General features: G+C 44.6%; 1 protein-coding gene across 5 annotated transcripts in view; it reads left to right on the top strand.

Annotated features, from left to right (window-relative positions):
* FAT3 (FAT atypical cadherin 3) overlaps nucleotides 1-15839 on the top strand; it is a 603907-nt gene that overhangs the window by 574504 nt on the left and 13564 nt on the right. For all 5 annotated transcript variants that reach the window (XM_084783571.1, XM_084783568.1, XM_084783572.1 and 2 more), the window contains 2 exons: nucleotides 4561-5029; nucleotides 14832-14985. In XM_084783571.1, the coding sequence (XP_084639697.1) occupies nucleotides 4561-5029; nucleotides 14832-14985 (623 nt within the window). The remainder of the gene's footprint in view (nucleotides 1-4560; nucleotides 5030-14831; nucleotides 14986-15839) is intronic.

The following is a 15839-nucleotide window of genomic DNA, read 5'->3' as shown; positions in this document are numbered from 1 at the left end:
GGGGACTTGCTGAACTCTGACCCTTGCACGCCATGTGGTCTCATTGGCTTTAGGCGCAGTTGTGTGCCTCGTGCGTTGTTTCAAACGCTGAACTGAAATGCTTGGCTTAAACAGCACTTTCCCAGGCAGAGTGTGTTCTGTAAACGTGTGTTTAAGACAATCAGGAGGCGAAGGGCATCCCTTGGCGTCTGTTGAAGAGTTGCATGGTGGTCGGGAAAAACAAAAACTTTCATGGACAAAAGTGTCACTGTAGCCTGCCTGCACTAAAAAAGCACTTGCCATTCTACCTCCGCTTACCTCCTTGGCTTCTAAAAGAGATTTGAGGCTTACCATAAACACGCAAACTCAATAAAGATTAAAGCACCATTGACATGAAAATAAAAGGTTACGATGTAATTAATGAAGTTTTAAAAAGTAAAGTACCATGATTTAAAAAAAAAAAACAGAGAAAATACATTAGTTGAGCACAATCCCAATACTGAGTTTCTGTGCAGCAAAGCAAGAGTATAAGGAGCCAAGCCTCCTCTGTGCCTACTGAAAACAAAGTACCTGGTTTTCAGAACAGACAGAAGGTGAAATCATGGCAGCTCAGAGCTTTGTATCAAACTTTTCAGCATCAGCTGGAAAGAAGACAGAAACCTTGGTTGCTAATGTAGAAAGAAATATTCCTATCTGTAAGAAGTATTCAGGAGTGGGGCATGCCAATGGGGCTTCTATTCAGATGATTCTCAGACATGGCTTGGTAGCCCAGAGCTGGTGGCCTACCTACGTCCATAAGCTGTATGGGCAGGCATCACAAATTATGGGCCACCGCAGAAGTTTTCAGGGTACTGTCACGTAACCATTGATTTCTGATTCCTATGCCCCTTCCTAGCGGCAGGAGTGCGCATGTCTGCCTGGGAGGAGGCTGAGACTTGGAGGCACTAATTGACGTGTTCAACAAGTCAGAGCTTGGAGACAGTGAGTGTGGGTGTGTGCCAAGTGAGCCTGTTAGAGGCACTTCACGAGTTAAGAAGAGGTCTCAGGGCTGATCGGAACACCCGCCCATTTCTTCATCTCTTCCTAGGATTATTTTTTCTTGAAAGTACCCATCCCCGTGGCAGACAGCCATTAAGTGGCTTTGAAGATACAATATTGAAGGGTATCCTTTCCAGAGACCATTTAGTGATTCTTGTGATGATTGGTCTTAACTGAGAACTTGATTAGATTTAGCAGTACATGGGGACGGGTGAGGCACCCATCTAGATATGTCTGTGAGAGAGTTCTGGGATAGCTTTCTGATGAGGAAGGACTTACCCAAAAATGCAGGGGACTCCAAAGCGATGAGGCCCATAATTTAGCAGTTTCTACTCAAAATCCTACTGTCCTATGAAAGTTACTTTTATGGATCTGATTTCTTGTTTCTTAATCTCCTGGTCATTGAAAATTGGTCCAAGCACACCATTGATTTTACACAACTCTGAAAATGTAGATATTTTATGACAAAGGGGTATCTATCTTTCTCAAAATCATGGATAGCATTGAACAGAATCACCACTGCCTGACCAATAAGCCATTTCAGTAGGATGGCTACGGACTTCTTGCAGCTCAGATACACCCCAGTGTCCACTGCAAGTCTCCCCAGTGCTTTAGTTTGAAGAAGTGTCATCTTTTGCAAAGAAAAAGACTTTAAAACTTGGTAGACAGAGGAAAATTAACTACTATGAGAGTATGGCTTTCCAGTGTGAAAATGGCTCAGATACTTCAAAGGGAAGGAAGTGTTCTTTTATCTCCCTGGCACAGCATTCCTATGATTATTAACTTTCCGTGGGGTACCTTTGGGCACCGATATTCTAGAATGCCAGAGCAGCAAGCCTGATGGTCCGGAATGCCTGGGATTATGAGGATGCAGGTGATGTTTCTTTAGGAAAATGTGAACACTGTGGCCACTGGCTTCTTTCACTTAGCAATGCTGCTGCTGTTTTTTCTAACGTGGGGGAGGGGGGTGGAGCAGAGAACAGTCTAAGCTGTGCTCAGTACTCACAGGGATACTTTTAGTTCCTTACGTGCAGAATTTTGATGTGCATAGGTAGGTGAATCAGATTCATGTCAGTTTTTCTGGTTATTATCCAGAGACAATTGGTACTGATGGGGGAGGGGAATCAACCAAATAATATGTTAATTAAACACTCTTTCCTAGAAACTTAGATGAACTGCATTTTCACCAGCAGATTTTTCCATGACAGACTAAAGACAATGCTCTGCAGCCATGGGGTAAAACAGCAGATGGGCTGCTGCAGAGGAAGGTGTCCCCAAAGCCATAGTCTATCACTTTATTACTTGCACTCACATAGAGATGTGGGTATTATCTATGCATTGTCACTGAGCAAATTTTCTGTAATTTACAACAGCCATTCAGTCTATTTTACTAAACAACAACAAAAACCAGCAACCGCATATGATTATAGGTGAAAGCTCTCTGACAACAAATGTTTGTTTTCAGCCCTTTCATATCCAAGCATGTACATTACTGAGCAGTGTGTGTATGCATGTGTGTGTGTGTGTGTGTGTGTACATACTTTGTGTGTGATGTAGCCAGCCCTTCTGAGGCAGAAGCCGTGCACATCTCTCTGTTCTCCAAACCCAAAGCCACTTGAGGTAGATGCAGCTCTTCTGGAGAGCAGGGATCTGGAGTTCAGCTCAGCTTTTCCGCACTCTCTGGCTCTGCCATGCTCTCACAATGCCAGTGTTTATGGGGCATGAATCTGTGAGCTTGACTTTCAGGTGAGAAAATCCGTGGAGTCACAGAGGCATGGGATTGTTTGCTTTGGGAACTTTCTGAAACGGGATCTCTGTGTGGATAAGTGCTCTAAGAAGGCACAAGCTCATGCACAAGTGAAGCACACTACACAAAGACCAGGGTGGCTCATTTCTATAAATTCACTTAGTGTTTTACCTCTTTAGCTGCTGATGATATGGGAGGTGTGTTCATGCTGGCTTGTCATCTCCATCTCCTTTCTCTCTACTTTTCTTCTCTTGACAAGTGTCTGTGTGTGCTATGCAGAGAGCTGCAGGTGTCAACACGTCCCAGGACAGACAGACAGACCGTCCCGACACACACACATCTGAGACAATGGACTCCACAAAATCATTTTCTAGATCTAGAGGCTTTTGTCTCACGGTGCCATACTGTGAATTCCTTAGTGGCCAAATATAAGCTTGGCTACATGGAGAGTTAGCCCCAAGTACCCAATCCTAATGCCACATAGCATTCCTAAGAAACACAGTCCAGAGGGGAGCACCAAGGGTCAAAGGCCATTCCACAAGAGCAGGGAAGCCTAGGTCTGCACGGCCGCTGAAGCCTGCGCATGCTCTCTGCCAGCTAGGACCCTTCAGTGGTATGGTTCTCACTTATGGGCAGTGCTCCTTGGTGGTAGCCTCCAGGGGATGCAGTAGATGCCCTTTCTCAAACAGGCGGGTCTCCCCTGCAGCACCCTGATCACACATTGGAATAGCTGTACAAAGAGCTGACCAGAAGGTCCTGCTGCTGAATATGTATAAAATCTAAGCCAGGGATGCCCAACTCCCAGCCAGCACATGCTATGCTAATATAGTTATAAATGCAATCCAACAACAAAGGCATAAACTTACTTAAATTATTATTAGATTTCCTTCTGTGAATTTTACTTTGTAACTCAATTATACAATCCTAAAGTATGAACTTCATACTTTTATAGATGACAAAATCATGTCCCAGTGCCATTCAGAATAAATGTTTGTGTTCTTTTGCAAACCATGATGAGGTAGGCTATGAGTTGGGCATCCATGAATGGACTATGTGGCCCAAGAACATTGTTCTACACACAGTGTGGCACAAGGAAGACAAAAGGCTAGACATGCCCCCTGCTGTATACAATACCCAAGTCTGGACTCGAAGAACGTCTCTTGTCTATGTGGAGAACAGTATAAGAAAAGACAGGCTGGAGAATTATACCAATGTTTAATACAGAGAATTTAACATCCAAGCTGCACACAACGTTGGGCAGCAGGAAGCCCTTGCTGCTATCTGACCTCTTCTCTCCCCACATCACACTCTTGCAAACGTATATGGTAGTATAAGTGTGTGTTTGTGTGTGTGTGTGTGTGTTTGTGTGTGTGTGTGTGTGTGTGTACAGTCAACATGTGACCATCCCCCACACTAGGCTAGTGAACCCCAGATGGGCAGAATAGATTAGCTTAGCTTCTTGCCTACCACATGGCGAGTACCCAATGACTATCATCGATTTCATGGAAATCATTCCTGTGATAGGGAGGGGTGCAGAAACAAACAAGGTATCTCAATGGGTCTTAAAGTGGGGGGCGGGGGAAATCTACAGATAGAAACTTACTCAAATGCCATTTGAGCTTCCTGGCCGTTTCTATGGTTGGGAATAGGAAACTCTGAGAAGTGTCAGGCCTGTGTTTTACTGGCAGGCTTAGTTCACACAGGTGTAGCCGCAGGCTGAATGGAGCACTTGCTCGATTGGGACCACACCGTCTCGGATCTAGACTCATAGGGGCTCTGAATTTCTTCTTGCACAGATTGTGGAAGGCAAGCTGTGGTTCCAGCTGGACTGTGGCAGCGGCCCTGGGATCCTGGGCATCTCCAGCCGTGCTGTCAACGATGGGAACTGGCATTCGGTCTTCTTGGAACTCAATCGCAACTTCACCAGCCTGGCCCTGGACGACAGTTACGTGGAGAGGCGCAGGGCACCCCTGTACTTCCAGACTCTAAACACAGACAGTGCCATCTTCTTCGGTGCTCTGGTGCAGGCGGATAACATCCGCAGCCTGACAGACACGCGCGTCACGCAAGTTCTCGGTGGCTTCCAGGGCTGCCTGGACTCCGTGGTGCTCAATCAAAACGAGCTGCCCCTCCAAAACAAGCGCAGCAGCTTCGCTGAGGTCGTGGGTCTGACAGAACTGAAGCTTGGCTGTGTGCTCTACCCGGATGCTTGCCAACGCAGCCCCTGTCTGCACGGGGGCAGCTGCAGCAACCTGCCCTCTGGTGGTGAGTGCACATTTCTGCAGGCACCTAAGGGGAGGGAGGCATGCACCAATAGTATGCACCCTCACAGCCAGCCCCTCCCACCTTCTCCAGGACCCTCCTAGAGAGGATGCTCTCCTGCAACCCCTCCCCCCACACACACACCCGCCCTTCCACCCACCACAACCCATCCCAAGCCCATCCTGTATGCATGCTCAGACCTGAATCCTCTGTTCAGCAGGTTAGCCAGTAATTGGATGCCATACTATAGATGTGACCACCTCTTCCCTGCCCACCCAACATCCTTCCAGACTTCAGCTCCCTATAAGGTGTGATGTCAGGAGCCACCCGCTGTCATGGCAGAAGGCTGCCTTGATGTCACTGACTGAAGCTGTTAACTGGGCGTGGATATAATTTTACCAGTAACAAAAGTAGGTGGGGCAGTGAACCTGCCTCTGTGGAAAGAGAATTAAGAGCAAGGGTGTTTGGAGCCTGCTTTTGAAAAACAAAGAGAGGGAGCTGGGGGATACCTCAGCCAGTTGGTGCTTACCTCGCAGGTGTGGGAATCTGATTTTATCTCTAGGAGCCGTAGATTAAAGCTAGTTATGGTGATGTGCAGGTGTAACCCCAACAGTGGGAAGATGGGGCCAGGTGACCCCTGGGGTCAATGGCCAGCCAGTCTAATAGCCTATCTGCAGAGTCCCATGCTGGAAAAGGCCCTGTCTCCAAAAGAAAAGATGCGAAGTGCCTGCGAAACAGTTTCCAAGGTTGTCCTTTGGCCTTTGCATCCTCCCATTATTCATGAGCACACGAGCTCACACATGCACGAATACACGCAATACAAAAAAGTGAAATATGCAGAGAACCTCGGGGAGGGGGGGAATGCAGTCAAGGGCAGCACGGTGCTCTTCTCTAGCCATTTCTTCCCCAGGTGCATCCTCAAGGGGAGGGAGCAGGGAAGAGATGCGGCAGGGAAAGGGAAGGGACAGGTCCATGGCACATTTCTACAGTTGTTTAAGGCCCAGGAACCTGAGGTTTAAGACTCCCGGCTCCACCTAGGTGTGGGTCTGTGTGGAGATCATCTATCAGGCTTCCCTCCCTGTGGCTGGGCTTTTGCCCCTTCTCTGCAACACTGGCTGGTCCCTCCAGCCCCTTTTCGCAGAGCTACTCAGCAGCCATCAGATTAGCGGATTTAAGCCTTCTTCACAATCACTTGAGATTCTGCTCAGCATTAGCATCCACTTGTCCTGCAGCCCAACACTGAATTTAGAGTCCATTTTAATATTAGGACGTTATAAACTGTCCGTGGAATGGTGTGGTGCAGGAACACAGACAGCAAAGTTGTTCAGACTCACATATGTCACTGTCACAATGAGGGCCCAGTGCCCTGGGGGAAATTTCTACTGTCTCAATTTAAGATATCTATTTGCTGTTTTTACTGTCTCAGCAGTATATGTAAATAAAGGCTGGTTATGGTGCCATAATTCCCGAATGATGGGCAGTGGCTCTCAACTAGCTGCTCTGTAAAGCAGCCCCTCATGACAAATCATGGACAGTTTTTCGTGAGGCAAAAATACTCTACCAGTGTGAGCCACTGACAATATGTGAAAGGGCATATAATTAAATTGGGTTGCAATGGAACACCATGCCATGTCAAATCCTGGGTATGCAGCCACAAATTATAACATACTTTACCCATGCCAGGACATTGTTTTTCCTGGCAAAGCTATGGTTTTTCAGAGAGGGTTATCTTTAAAATAATGATAGTCACTGAACAAAGGGGAAAGACTGGAATCTGGCTCAGCAGGGTGCATTTTAACTGCCATGAAATATGTGAGCTAAGTATGCGGAGCAGATATGTTATATAAGTCGCTCTAGGGCCCCTCTAAGAAACACCAGTTTTCTTCCTGGGTTTTTTTTTCTTTTTTTTTTTTTTTTTTTTTTTTTTTTTCTGTTTTGTTGGGTCAGAGTCTCATATATCCTAAGAAAGCCTCAAACTTAATGTGTAACCAAGGACGGCCTTAGATTTCTGATCTTCCTGCCTCTGCCTCCTGAGCCCTGGGATTCCAGGCATGCATTCCACACTCAGTGTATGTGCACTGGGCATCAAAACCAAGGCCGCCTGTGTTCCACCCAGAGACCTAAATAGTCCCTCTACTTCTTCCTATACCTGACCCTCCCTAATGATCGGACTTGCCTGTATATTGTGCAAACCATCTTTCTTTGTACCCCGAAGCTCTATTTTCTTCCGTGCTGGTCCTTCCTTCTTAACTCTGGGCTCCTCAGTGGGTTCTCTTCCTTCCAAGGCAATGTAGCCTCTTTTAGCTCCATTCTTTTCTTTGCACATAAGAGGGGATGCTTTCCTAAAATGGCCAGTGCGTCCTCCCTCACCCCCATTTGTGTCACCACTTCCCTGCCCATGGGAGGAGGCCAGGCCCCACAAGGGCAGCCATCGCTCCAAGCCACTCTAAACCAGAGACTCTGGTTCTGCAAGCATGGCTCCAGGTGGAGCAAGGCCCTCCTAACAGATGTCAGAGGTCTTCTGTGGCATACGGTGGAGCCAGAGACGCGGGACTCCTCTTCTGCTGTGGGAGGGGCACCTATAGGCTTCCTTGATGTAAAGATGAGGCCTTGGCCTCAAACAAGGGACTAGTTTCTAATCTCCGTCTTCTACTAATACCATGGGCATTTTAAAATATTTTGGTTTTGGGTTTGGGTTTGTGTGTGTGTGTGTGTGTGTGTGTGTTTGTATGGCTGTTTTGGCTACATATATGTCTGTGTACCACATGCATGCCAAGTAGCCAAAAAGGCCAGAAGAGAGCATCAGACCCTCTGGAACTAGAGTTACAGGAAGTTATTCGCTGCCATGTAGATGGTGGGAATAGAACTTGGGTCCTCTGGGAGAGCAGTCAGTGCTCTTAACCACTGAGCCAGCTCTCCAACACCTATCATGGGCATTTTTGTCATGTCCTTGTCTTCCCTAGTCAAAAAAACAAAAACAAAACCTGTTTTACCAAATTAGGAGGCTGGGATACAAGAAAGGAATGGGCCAAAAATCAGGCCACTACTTCCTACTTATGGAACTTTTAAAGTTGCTCAAAGAAACACCTTCTTTAAAAGAACTGTGCAATCAAGTATAGCCACGTCCTCATGAATTCCTTCAGGTTTCCAGAGAGGTCCAATCACAGGGCCACAGTCTTGCACTGCCAGGTCAAAAGGTAGAATGCATGCAGTATTTATTCCCAGAGGATATTTGAGTTAAGGAAGTAAACTGAGGTTCTTAGAGGGAGGCCCTTGCACATGACAATCTAGCAGCAGAGTTTATTTGAACATCAGCCTGTTTTTTTCTTTAACTCTCTCCTGTGGATCACTGTAAAATTACCAAGACATGATTTACCATCGTCATCCTGTTGACCACAGAATAATGCTGGAGGGCTGGTTGTTGGGTCTCCTGACAACAGACTCCATTCTTAAACTATGGCACATTGTCCCAGAGCATTACTAATCTTGAGAGCAGGCAATGCACAGCAAGAAGTATCGTCTTCAGGATTCCTTCCCCAACTACCCCAAACCCAACCAAAGCCTTGGCACAAGGACCAAAGAGTTGCATCTACTAGCCTGGAATGGTACAGTCAGCAACTCTGACCAGCCTTCTAATTCTTCCTGCCCAAGAAGCAACCCTCAGGGACCCAAGTGAAGTCAAAGCACAGAGGCCTAAATTGTAATGTGACTCTTATAAATCAACCACAAAAAGAAGACTCCCCCTTGGGAATGCCTTAAAATTATATATATTTCACAATGGTGACCTGGAAACAGCAATCACCATGGGGAAGAAGTGGCTGGGACCCCATCTGACCCTTGTATTTTCAGACCATAGAGCACCCACATTCTGACTAAGGCATGCTCAATTCTCCATGCCTCATGATGTGTAAGTCAAGACAATTAAAGGAAAACACAGTGGAAACTAGGTTGTAATCTGGCTAAGCAAGCCATGCTGCGGCCAGGCCAGAAGCAATCACTCAGACAGCTTTGCACGAACCTGGAAACTTAAATCCTGAAGGAACAGTGGTGAGTTTTCAGTAGGCAGAGATACTAGCTTGGGTGCACATCGTACTAGAATATTGCTTCCCTTGAAAATGTTTATATACAGAGACATTTGCTATTTCAATATTCTGGGACTATTCTTCCCTTCTGCTATCCTCTCCCATTTTACAGACTAAACAAGGCAGACAAGTTAAGTAAGAGGTCTAGCATCCATGCCTGGGAAAGTGAGAAGCCAGAGTTTTACTCCGTTCTATACTCAAGTGTGTCTCAGGGACAGGTTACACCATCATTGAGGATGCTAGAAAGATGCACCACAGATCCCACCTGCACCGGATGATATACTCTGTACCTCAACAAGCTCCCTAGATAGGGTTATGACTTTACCTTCTGCCTCTGAGTCACCATGGAAGCGGGAAGACTTTCTAGCTCCCACTTCCCTCTGTATTGTAGATAAAGTTTCCCAGCTCTGCAATGCATCAAGTCACCCAAGGAACTCATTAGAATGAGGTTTTTCTGTTGAAGAGTCTCTTCATTGTTTATTTTAAAAGAAGACCTACTTGCTTGTTTCTGTTCTTTGTTGTCCACTTCAGAAGAACCCTCTGCTGGGTAATCAAGTTATATTTGCAAACTCCTGAACGTTTTGCCAAGAAAATTTCAAGGGTGTTGGGGAAGAGACACAGCCCCCAAGCATCAGAATCTACAGGAGTTCAGGCATCTCTGTCTTAACAAGGCACATTGAGAACCATGGCCACTGGGGGAAATCCTAGGAGTTCTTTATCAGCAGTGGTTCTGGGCATCAGAAAGAACTCAAGTCCTCATGTGTTGTGAGACAAATGCTTGACTGACAGAGCTAGTTCCTTAGCCTGCGGTGATTGGGTTTATAAGCCACAGAGGGATGAAAGTGACTTTAGACTCTGCAGTAATTACAATATAACACTAGAGCACCCGGTACCTTTACACCACATTGACTTCTGGAATCTAGGAGACTTGTTCTCTTTGACATGAGCATTCCCGAATGTAATTGACCAGAGAAAGGAAAGAGGTTCTCAGAAGTCCAGCATCTTGGGTATGGCCACATGCAGTGGATGGGCAGCAGACAGGACTCAGGCTTGGACCCAGTTCCTCACCACACCCAGGTGCCCTCCCAAGTCATGACCGTTCTATAAGTCAGCCAGCATGACAGCAGATGATGCTCTAGGCCTCGGGTGCTTTATGTGTGTCTGTCGATATTTCCACTTCTGTACAGTGGACACTGTTTCCTTGTCAAGACTGTGGACCCAGAGAATGCTGCTCCCCTCACCTTTTATCCTGATGAGCAGAACAAAAGGTTGAGGCAATTGCCTGAGTGAACTGGGTCCAAAAAAATCCCTAAGTAAAGGAATAAGGCAGGAATTGTCTTGATTATTTGCTACACTGCCCAAATTTGCTCCATAATTGCTTGTTCCAATTCTATTTTTTGCGTTTAATAGGCTTTGCGATGTTCTTCATTGAGTGAGGGAAGGAGAAGCACTTTAAGTTTGTCTGGGTGCAGGTTTCAAAACCATCTGCATGGGCTATAACTGGGAGTGTAAACAGGAACACAGATTTGGAGGCAAGGCTTAAAAATACACTTCCCATGTCACCAAGATTTGACGGGAAAGAAGCTGTGGCTTTTTTCGTACACATATTTTAGTGCTGCTAGGGTCATTTCCCTTGTACAAGCTTAAAAGTGCTACATAGACCATCTGCTCACTGGCTTCGATAACCATAAAAGAATCATCTTACCTAAGCTCCTGTTCCCTCATTTGTAAGGTAGCCATGATAATAGTTGCTATTTAGAGATATAATGCATGCAGTTGTTATAAGAAGCACATGAAATACAAGTCATAGAAAGAACTTAGAACTTTTCCTAGTCATATGATAAGCTCTTATTCTGGTTAGTGATTTTGTTACTTCTTTCATACCTCTCCACCAAAATTAACTTTTATTCAGACTTTGAGAAATTATACAATGAATAATTTTCTTTTATATTTGTGACAGTATTAGATAATATTTATGATCATTTGATGCTTTCTGGATATCTCTAGCACTGTGTGTGTATAGGTATGTGCATGTGTGTAAATGTATTAGTATATGTAGGTATAGTTGTGCATATGTATGTGTTGATATGTGCATATGTAGGTATGTCTATGTGCTGGTATGTGTTTGCATATGTGTAAGTATATATGTATGTATGTTTATATGTGTGTAAGAGTGTTGTGCATCTCTCTCTCTCTCTCTCTGTGTGTGTGTGTGTGTGTGTGTGTGTGTGTGTGTGTATGATAATAACATAAGGGAATTCTTGGGAAGAACAGAACATACATGACTATGTTCTTCTAATTATATTTTGGCTCCCAGGAGGAATATCTATTCTTGTCTGTCTTACTTCTGCCCCACTGGAGAACTATGTGAAATTAACACAATTCTTGGCACGTCATTAGTCTCATTCAATGATAATTTCTAGAATCCATACGGTATTATAGAAAGTTCTGAGACTCGGGAAGTCTGGTTCAGACTCAATTGAACAACCTCATGGTTCTCCAATTCCCTGCGGGGGAATGTTTTAGTGAGACCCCTGCCCCTCCTAGAATCATTGTGAGCCTCTGTTGAGTGACTTGAAGTGAATTTTAAAACACTAAATTACTAGATCACTTGAGTTTATTATGGCAGACTTGTTGATATAAAAATTATTAATAATAGGTTCTGTGGCAGAAAAATGAGATTATAACACCAGGTAGTAATAGGTTAATTTTGATAAGCAAGGCTTTCATAGAGGAGGAATAATAGATATCATTATTTACTAAAAAGCTGAGTATTTTAACCCAATAGTTATCCCCTCATTGTTTATCAAAAATCCTCCACCAAAATTAAACATTTGAAAGCAGATTTGTTCCCAGGGCCCTCTTCTCCTTTGTCTTATGGGTCTGAGATCACAACGTAGATCTTAGACAGAGATGTACTCAGGGAGATGGCATTAAACACAGGTCAGAAGAACACTGCCCGGCCTGAGTGCCAGTCCATCCAGCTCTGTGACCATGCGGAAGTACTGCCCTCTCTAGAGTTAGGTTTCCTTGGCTATACCCAGAGTTTCTGGGCTTGCACCTCTGGTGCTTATCATAGATTCTTCTCTAGCTATGTGCTGTGTCCGTGCCTACTGAAATGGAGGCCCTGGCTTACAGTGTTTACTGATTTCTGTGGTCATCCTGTTTCTAGCCGTTCTACCAGTACTTTAATAACCGCCTGCCAAACCCCCATCGCTGTGAGCAGACACCCGCACCCCTCCACCTGCCGTGTAGCTGGTCAGTCTTTCGAAGACAGGACGTCAGTCATCTGAACAAGATCATGGTTGTGTAGTTTGGAAGATAATGTGTTAGAGTTCTCTAGAGAAGCAGAATCAACAGGAAGAAATCTGTCATAGTCTCCCTCTCCTTCTCCCTCTCTCTGTCACACACACACACACACACACACATACACACACACACACACACACACAACATGCACACATGCGCGCACACACACATGAGTGCATATATCCACATATACATAGAAAGGGAATGAAAAAGAGATTTAATCTTATGGGTTTAGCTAAATGTGATCTGGAGCTAGCAAGTCTAAAGTTTGTAGGTCAAGCTAGTGGCCGGAAATCCACGTAAGAGCTGGTTTTGCAGTATTGAAATGATTATCCAGTTGGCTTCTAGAAATGGGCAAAATTTCTCTTGGTGTTGATTTTCAGGTAAAAGTTCTTCTTGGGCCCACACGTATTATGGAGAGTAATGACTGACTGTAAATATTGATACATGCACAAATACCTAAACATTGAGACCAGTGTTTAAATGGCAAGGCACAGTGGTCTAGCTAGCCTGAAACACAAAGTAGCTTGTCATGGAGATTTTTTAAAATCAGGAGAAATTACACAGGCAGAAAGACACCATGAATTATTCATACCCTTGGGAGAGAAGAGAAGAGGCTTTAGCCATAGTAGGCATTAGCCAATACTGTTCCACATTAGCCGAAAGAAAAGGGGGGGAGTGATTTCATGACAAAGAAAAGAGTTCTTGAAAGATGACAGTATCCGTCAGTCTCAAAAACAATTCTAAGTGAGAAACTGCAGAAATCAAGCAAGAAGTGAGGATTTAAGAGCATAGGCAAGATAAAGAGTTCCGGGAAGGTCTAACTCCCAGATTCAAATAGGGAAAAGTGCCAGGAAAAGAGAAGAGAAAACAAAGGAAAATCACCAATAAAATGATACAAGAAAACTCACAATTTTACAGAGCCAACTGAGGATCCAACGCTGGCTAGAAGAAGGTCATGCTAAATCACAACATGGTTAATTATCATGAAATTCTAAAAGTATGGCCTTCTCACATATTGGGGAGGGGAAAAATCTGGTCTCTTGCAAGCTTCAGAGCCTTTGGATTTCCCAAAAACAACAGAATGGAGAAGATTGCTTCAATTTCCTGATGTAATCTAACTTTCAATGAGGTTTTAGATTTAACAATACGAATTCTCATAAAACGTGCCTCCTACAACCTCTTCCCATAGGAAGCAATTATAGAATCTCGAAATGAAAGAGAGAATAAGCCGGATGTATCCAGAAACTGATCTTTAACACAGGTATGCAGGCGAGCTGGAGAGGAGGTCAGCCGTTCAAGGTGGAACCCCCAGAGGCATCCACAAGACCTCCTCAGCAAGTGAAAATCTGAGCCACTGTGTGCAGCTCAGCATAGGGAGTCCTACTTAGTGAAAAGTCTGGGGATGAATTTAAATAAGTATTCAGAAAAAGAAATATTCATCTTTCGCCTTTTTTTAAAGACAAAGGTATGTATAAAATAAAAGTCACAATTCACTAGGTGACTAGCTACAAATAGCATATCACAGTTAATTACAATAATAAAATGCTGTTTGTTTAATTAACATTAAAAATATTAGAATATATTGGGAGCAAGGGCCATAGAAGACTGCCCATGTGTGGTGTGATTAACGTTTTGAAATAAAAGACATTATTGAAAGCCACCAGAAAATTATATTAGAAACAATCACAAAATATCAGCATTCCACAGAAGGAAATGCTAAAACACTAAAAAAGATGTCTAGATTGTTTCTACAGCAGTATAAATACTATGATTGACAAAGCAAAACTTGGGAAACATCCTTCATTTACTAAGTGTGTATCTAACTCTAAGGACAACAGGAATTTCTTTAAGAATAAGAAAGGGACCAGCCGTATTAGTGTATCCTCTCCACCCTGAGACACGTGTAACGCTCTGAGAGTCTTCGTCCGTCTGATAGTTAATGCTGTCTGCCTTGCAGACATCGGTGCCTATTTTTGCATGACAGGCTCATGAATAGAACATGAAAGAGATGCAAATTTGAGCCTCTGAGTCGGGATTATGAGGGGGCGGGGCTTGAGGTTTCAGTTGAGTTGACTTGGCCTTGCTTAGAGCTCAGGGCAGGATGGAGCACGGCGCCCATGACTTCTCCCATCTGGAGCTGTCACCATTTGCAGAAGGGTGATAGACAATACACAGCCATCTTCCTTGCCATCCTGCACTTTACTCCTGGGGCCTCTGACCATATCACTAGCATTCTTTAAAATAGGGACAATTAGGTGAATTTTTTGAGGACGTACATGGAAGACAAACTATACCCTGGTGGTTTTATGGCACACAGCCCACGTGCTGACTGGGAGGGCCTGTCACAGCTGAATCCAAGGACGCGCATCACTGAGGCATCACCAGCTCATGAGGCCCTCTCTTTCCTCCAGGCTATCAGTGTTCCTGTCTCTCACAGTTCACTGGGAGAAACTGTGAATCAGAGATCACAGCCTGCTTCCCCAACCCTTGCCGGAACGGAGGATCCTGTGACCCCATAGGAAACACCTTCGTCTGCAGCTGTAAAGCCGGCCTCACAGGTGTCACGTAAGTGAGACTGTTCAAAGAGCCCTCTCTACCCCACTTGTTATCCTAAGGAAACAACCCAGCGTGCAGTTCGTTAGACTACATGGATACACGGCTGGCTTCCCCATAGAGTGGCTGACTTAGTAGGTAAAGTGAGTGTAGCGCACTGGGTACGGTGGCATGAACTTGTAATCCTAGTGCTAGGATTTCCTGGGACTCATCAGCCAGCCAGCTTCGCCAAACTAGTGTGCTTCGGGGGTTCAGTGAGATACAGGGGCCCTCACAAAAACTAAAGATGGAAAGGGATGAAGGAAGACACCTGATATCAAACTCTCGTCTCCACAGGCATGTTCACACACATATGCACACATGTATACACACACATACACATACCAGTAACTATGTTTTTTAAAGCACTTACACCGTTAGTAGGGACCCTATAGTCATATCTAATTTGTCTATTTTACTTTATCCTTTTGTACTTTCAAGTTTATTCAATCCCAATGCATTCTACAATGTCGGAGACACTTAGTTTTTAAAATGCGCTTCGCACCACCTAAATTCTGCAGTATAATTCAGAGACACGCTTTCCAGAATCTGCCAGCTGGGCTCTACTATCCGGAGCTTAATGACCATTCTGAGAAATTAATCCTTACCTTTCCTTTGAAAATGCATTTCCTCCAGGAAATGAGTAAAATGTAACTGTTGGCCAGATAGAAAAGGAATGCTTTAAATTCTGAGTAAAGGCCACTTCCGGGCAACCTTGATCAGCTCAGAAGTACATACGTGTACTCTCTGCGAGTGATCGTCTAATTACGGATCAGCCTGGCGTGTTCATTAGAGCAAGCCTCTGAGGACCCCAAAGAAATACTTAG

Source organism: Acomys minous (assembly GCF_964271855.1).
Source record: "Acomys minous genome assembly, chromosome: 5".
Taxonomy (NCBI): Eukaryota; Metazoa; Chordata; class Mammalia; order Rodentia; family Muridae; genus Acomys; species Acomys minous.
This window is presented reverse-complemented; position numbering and strand designations above follow the sequence as displayed.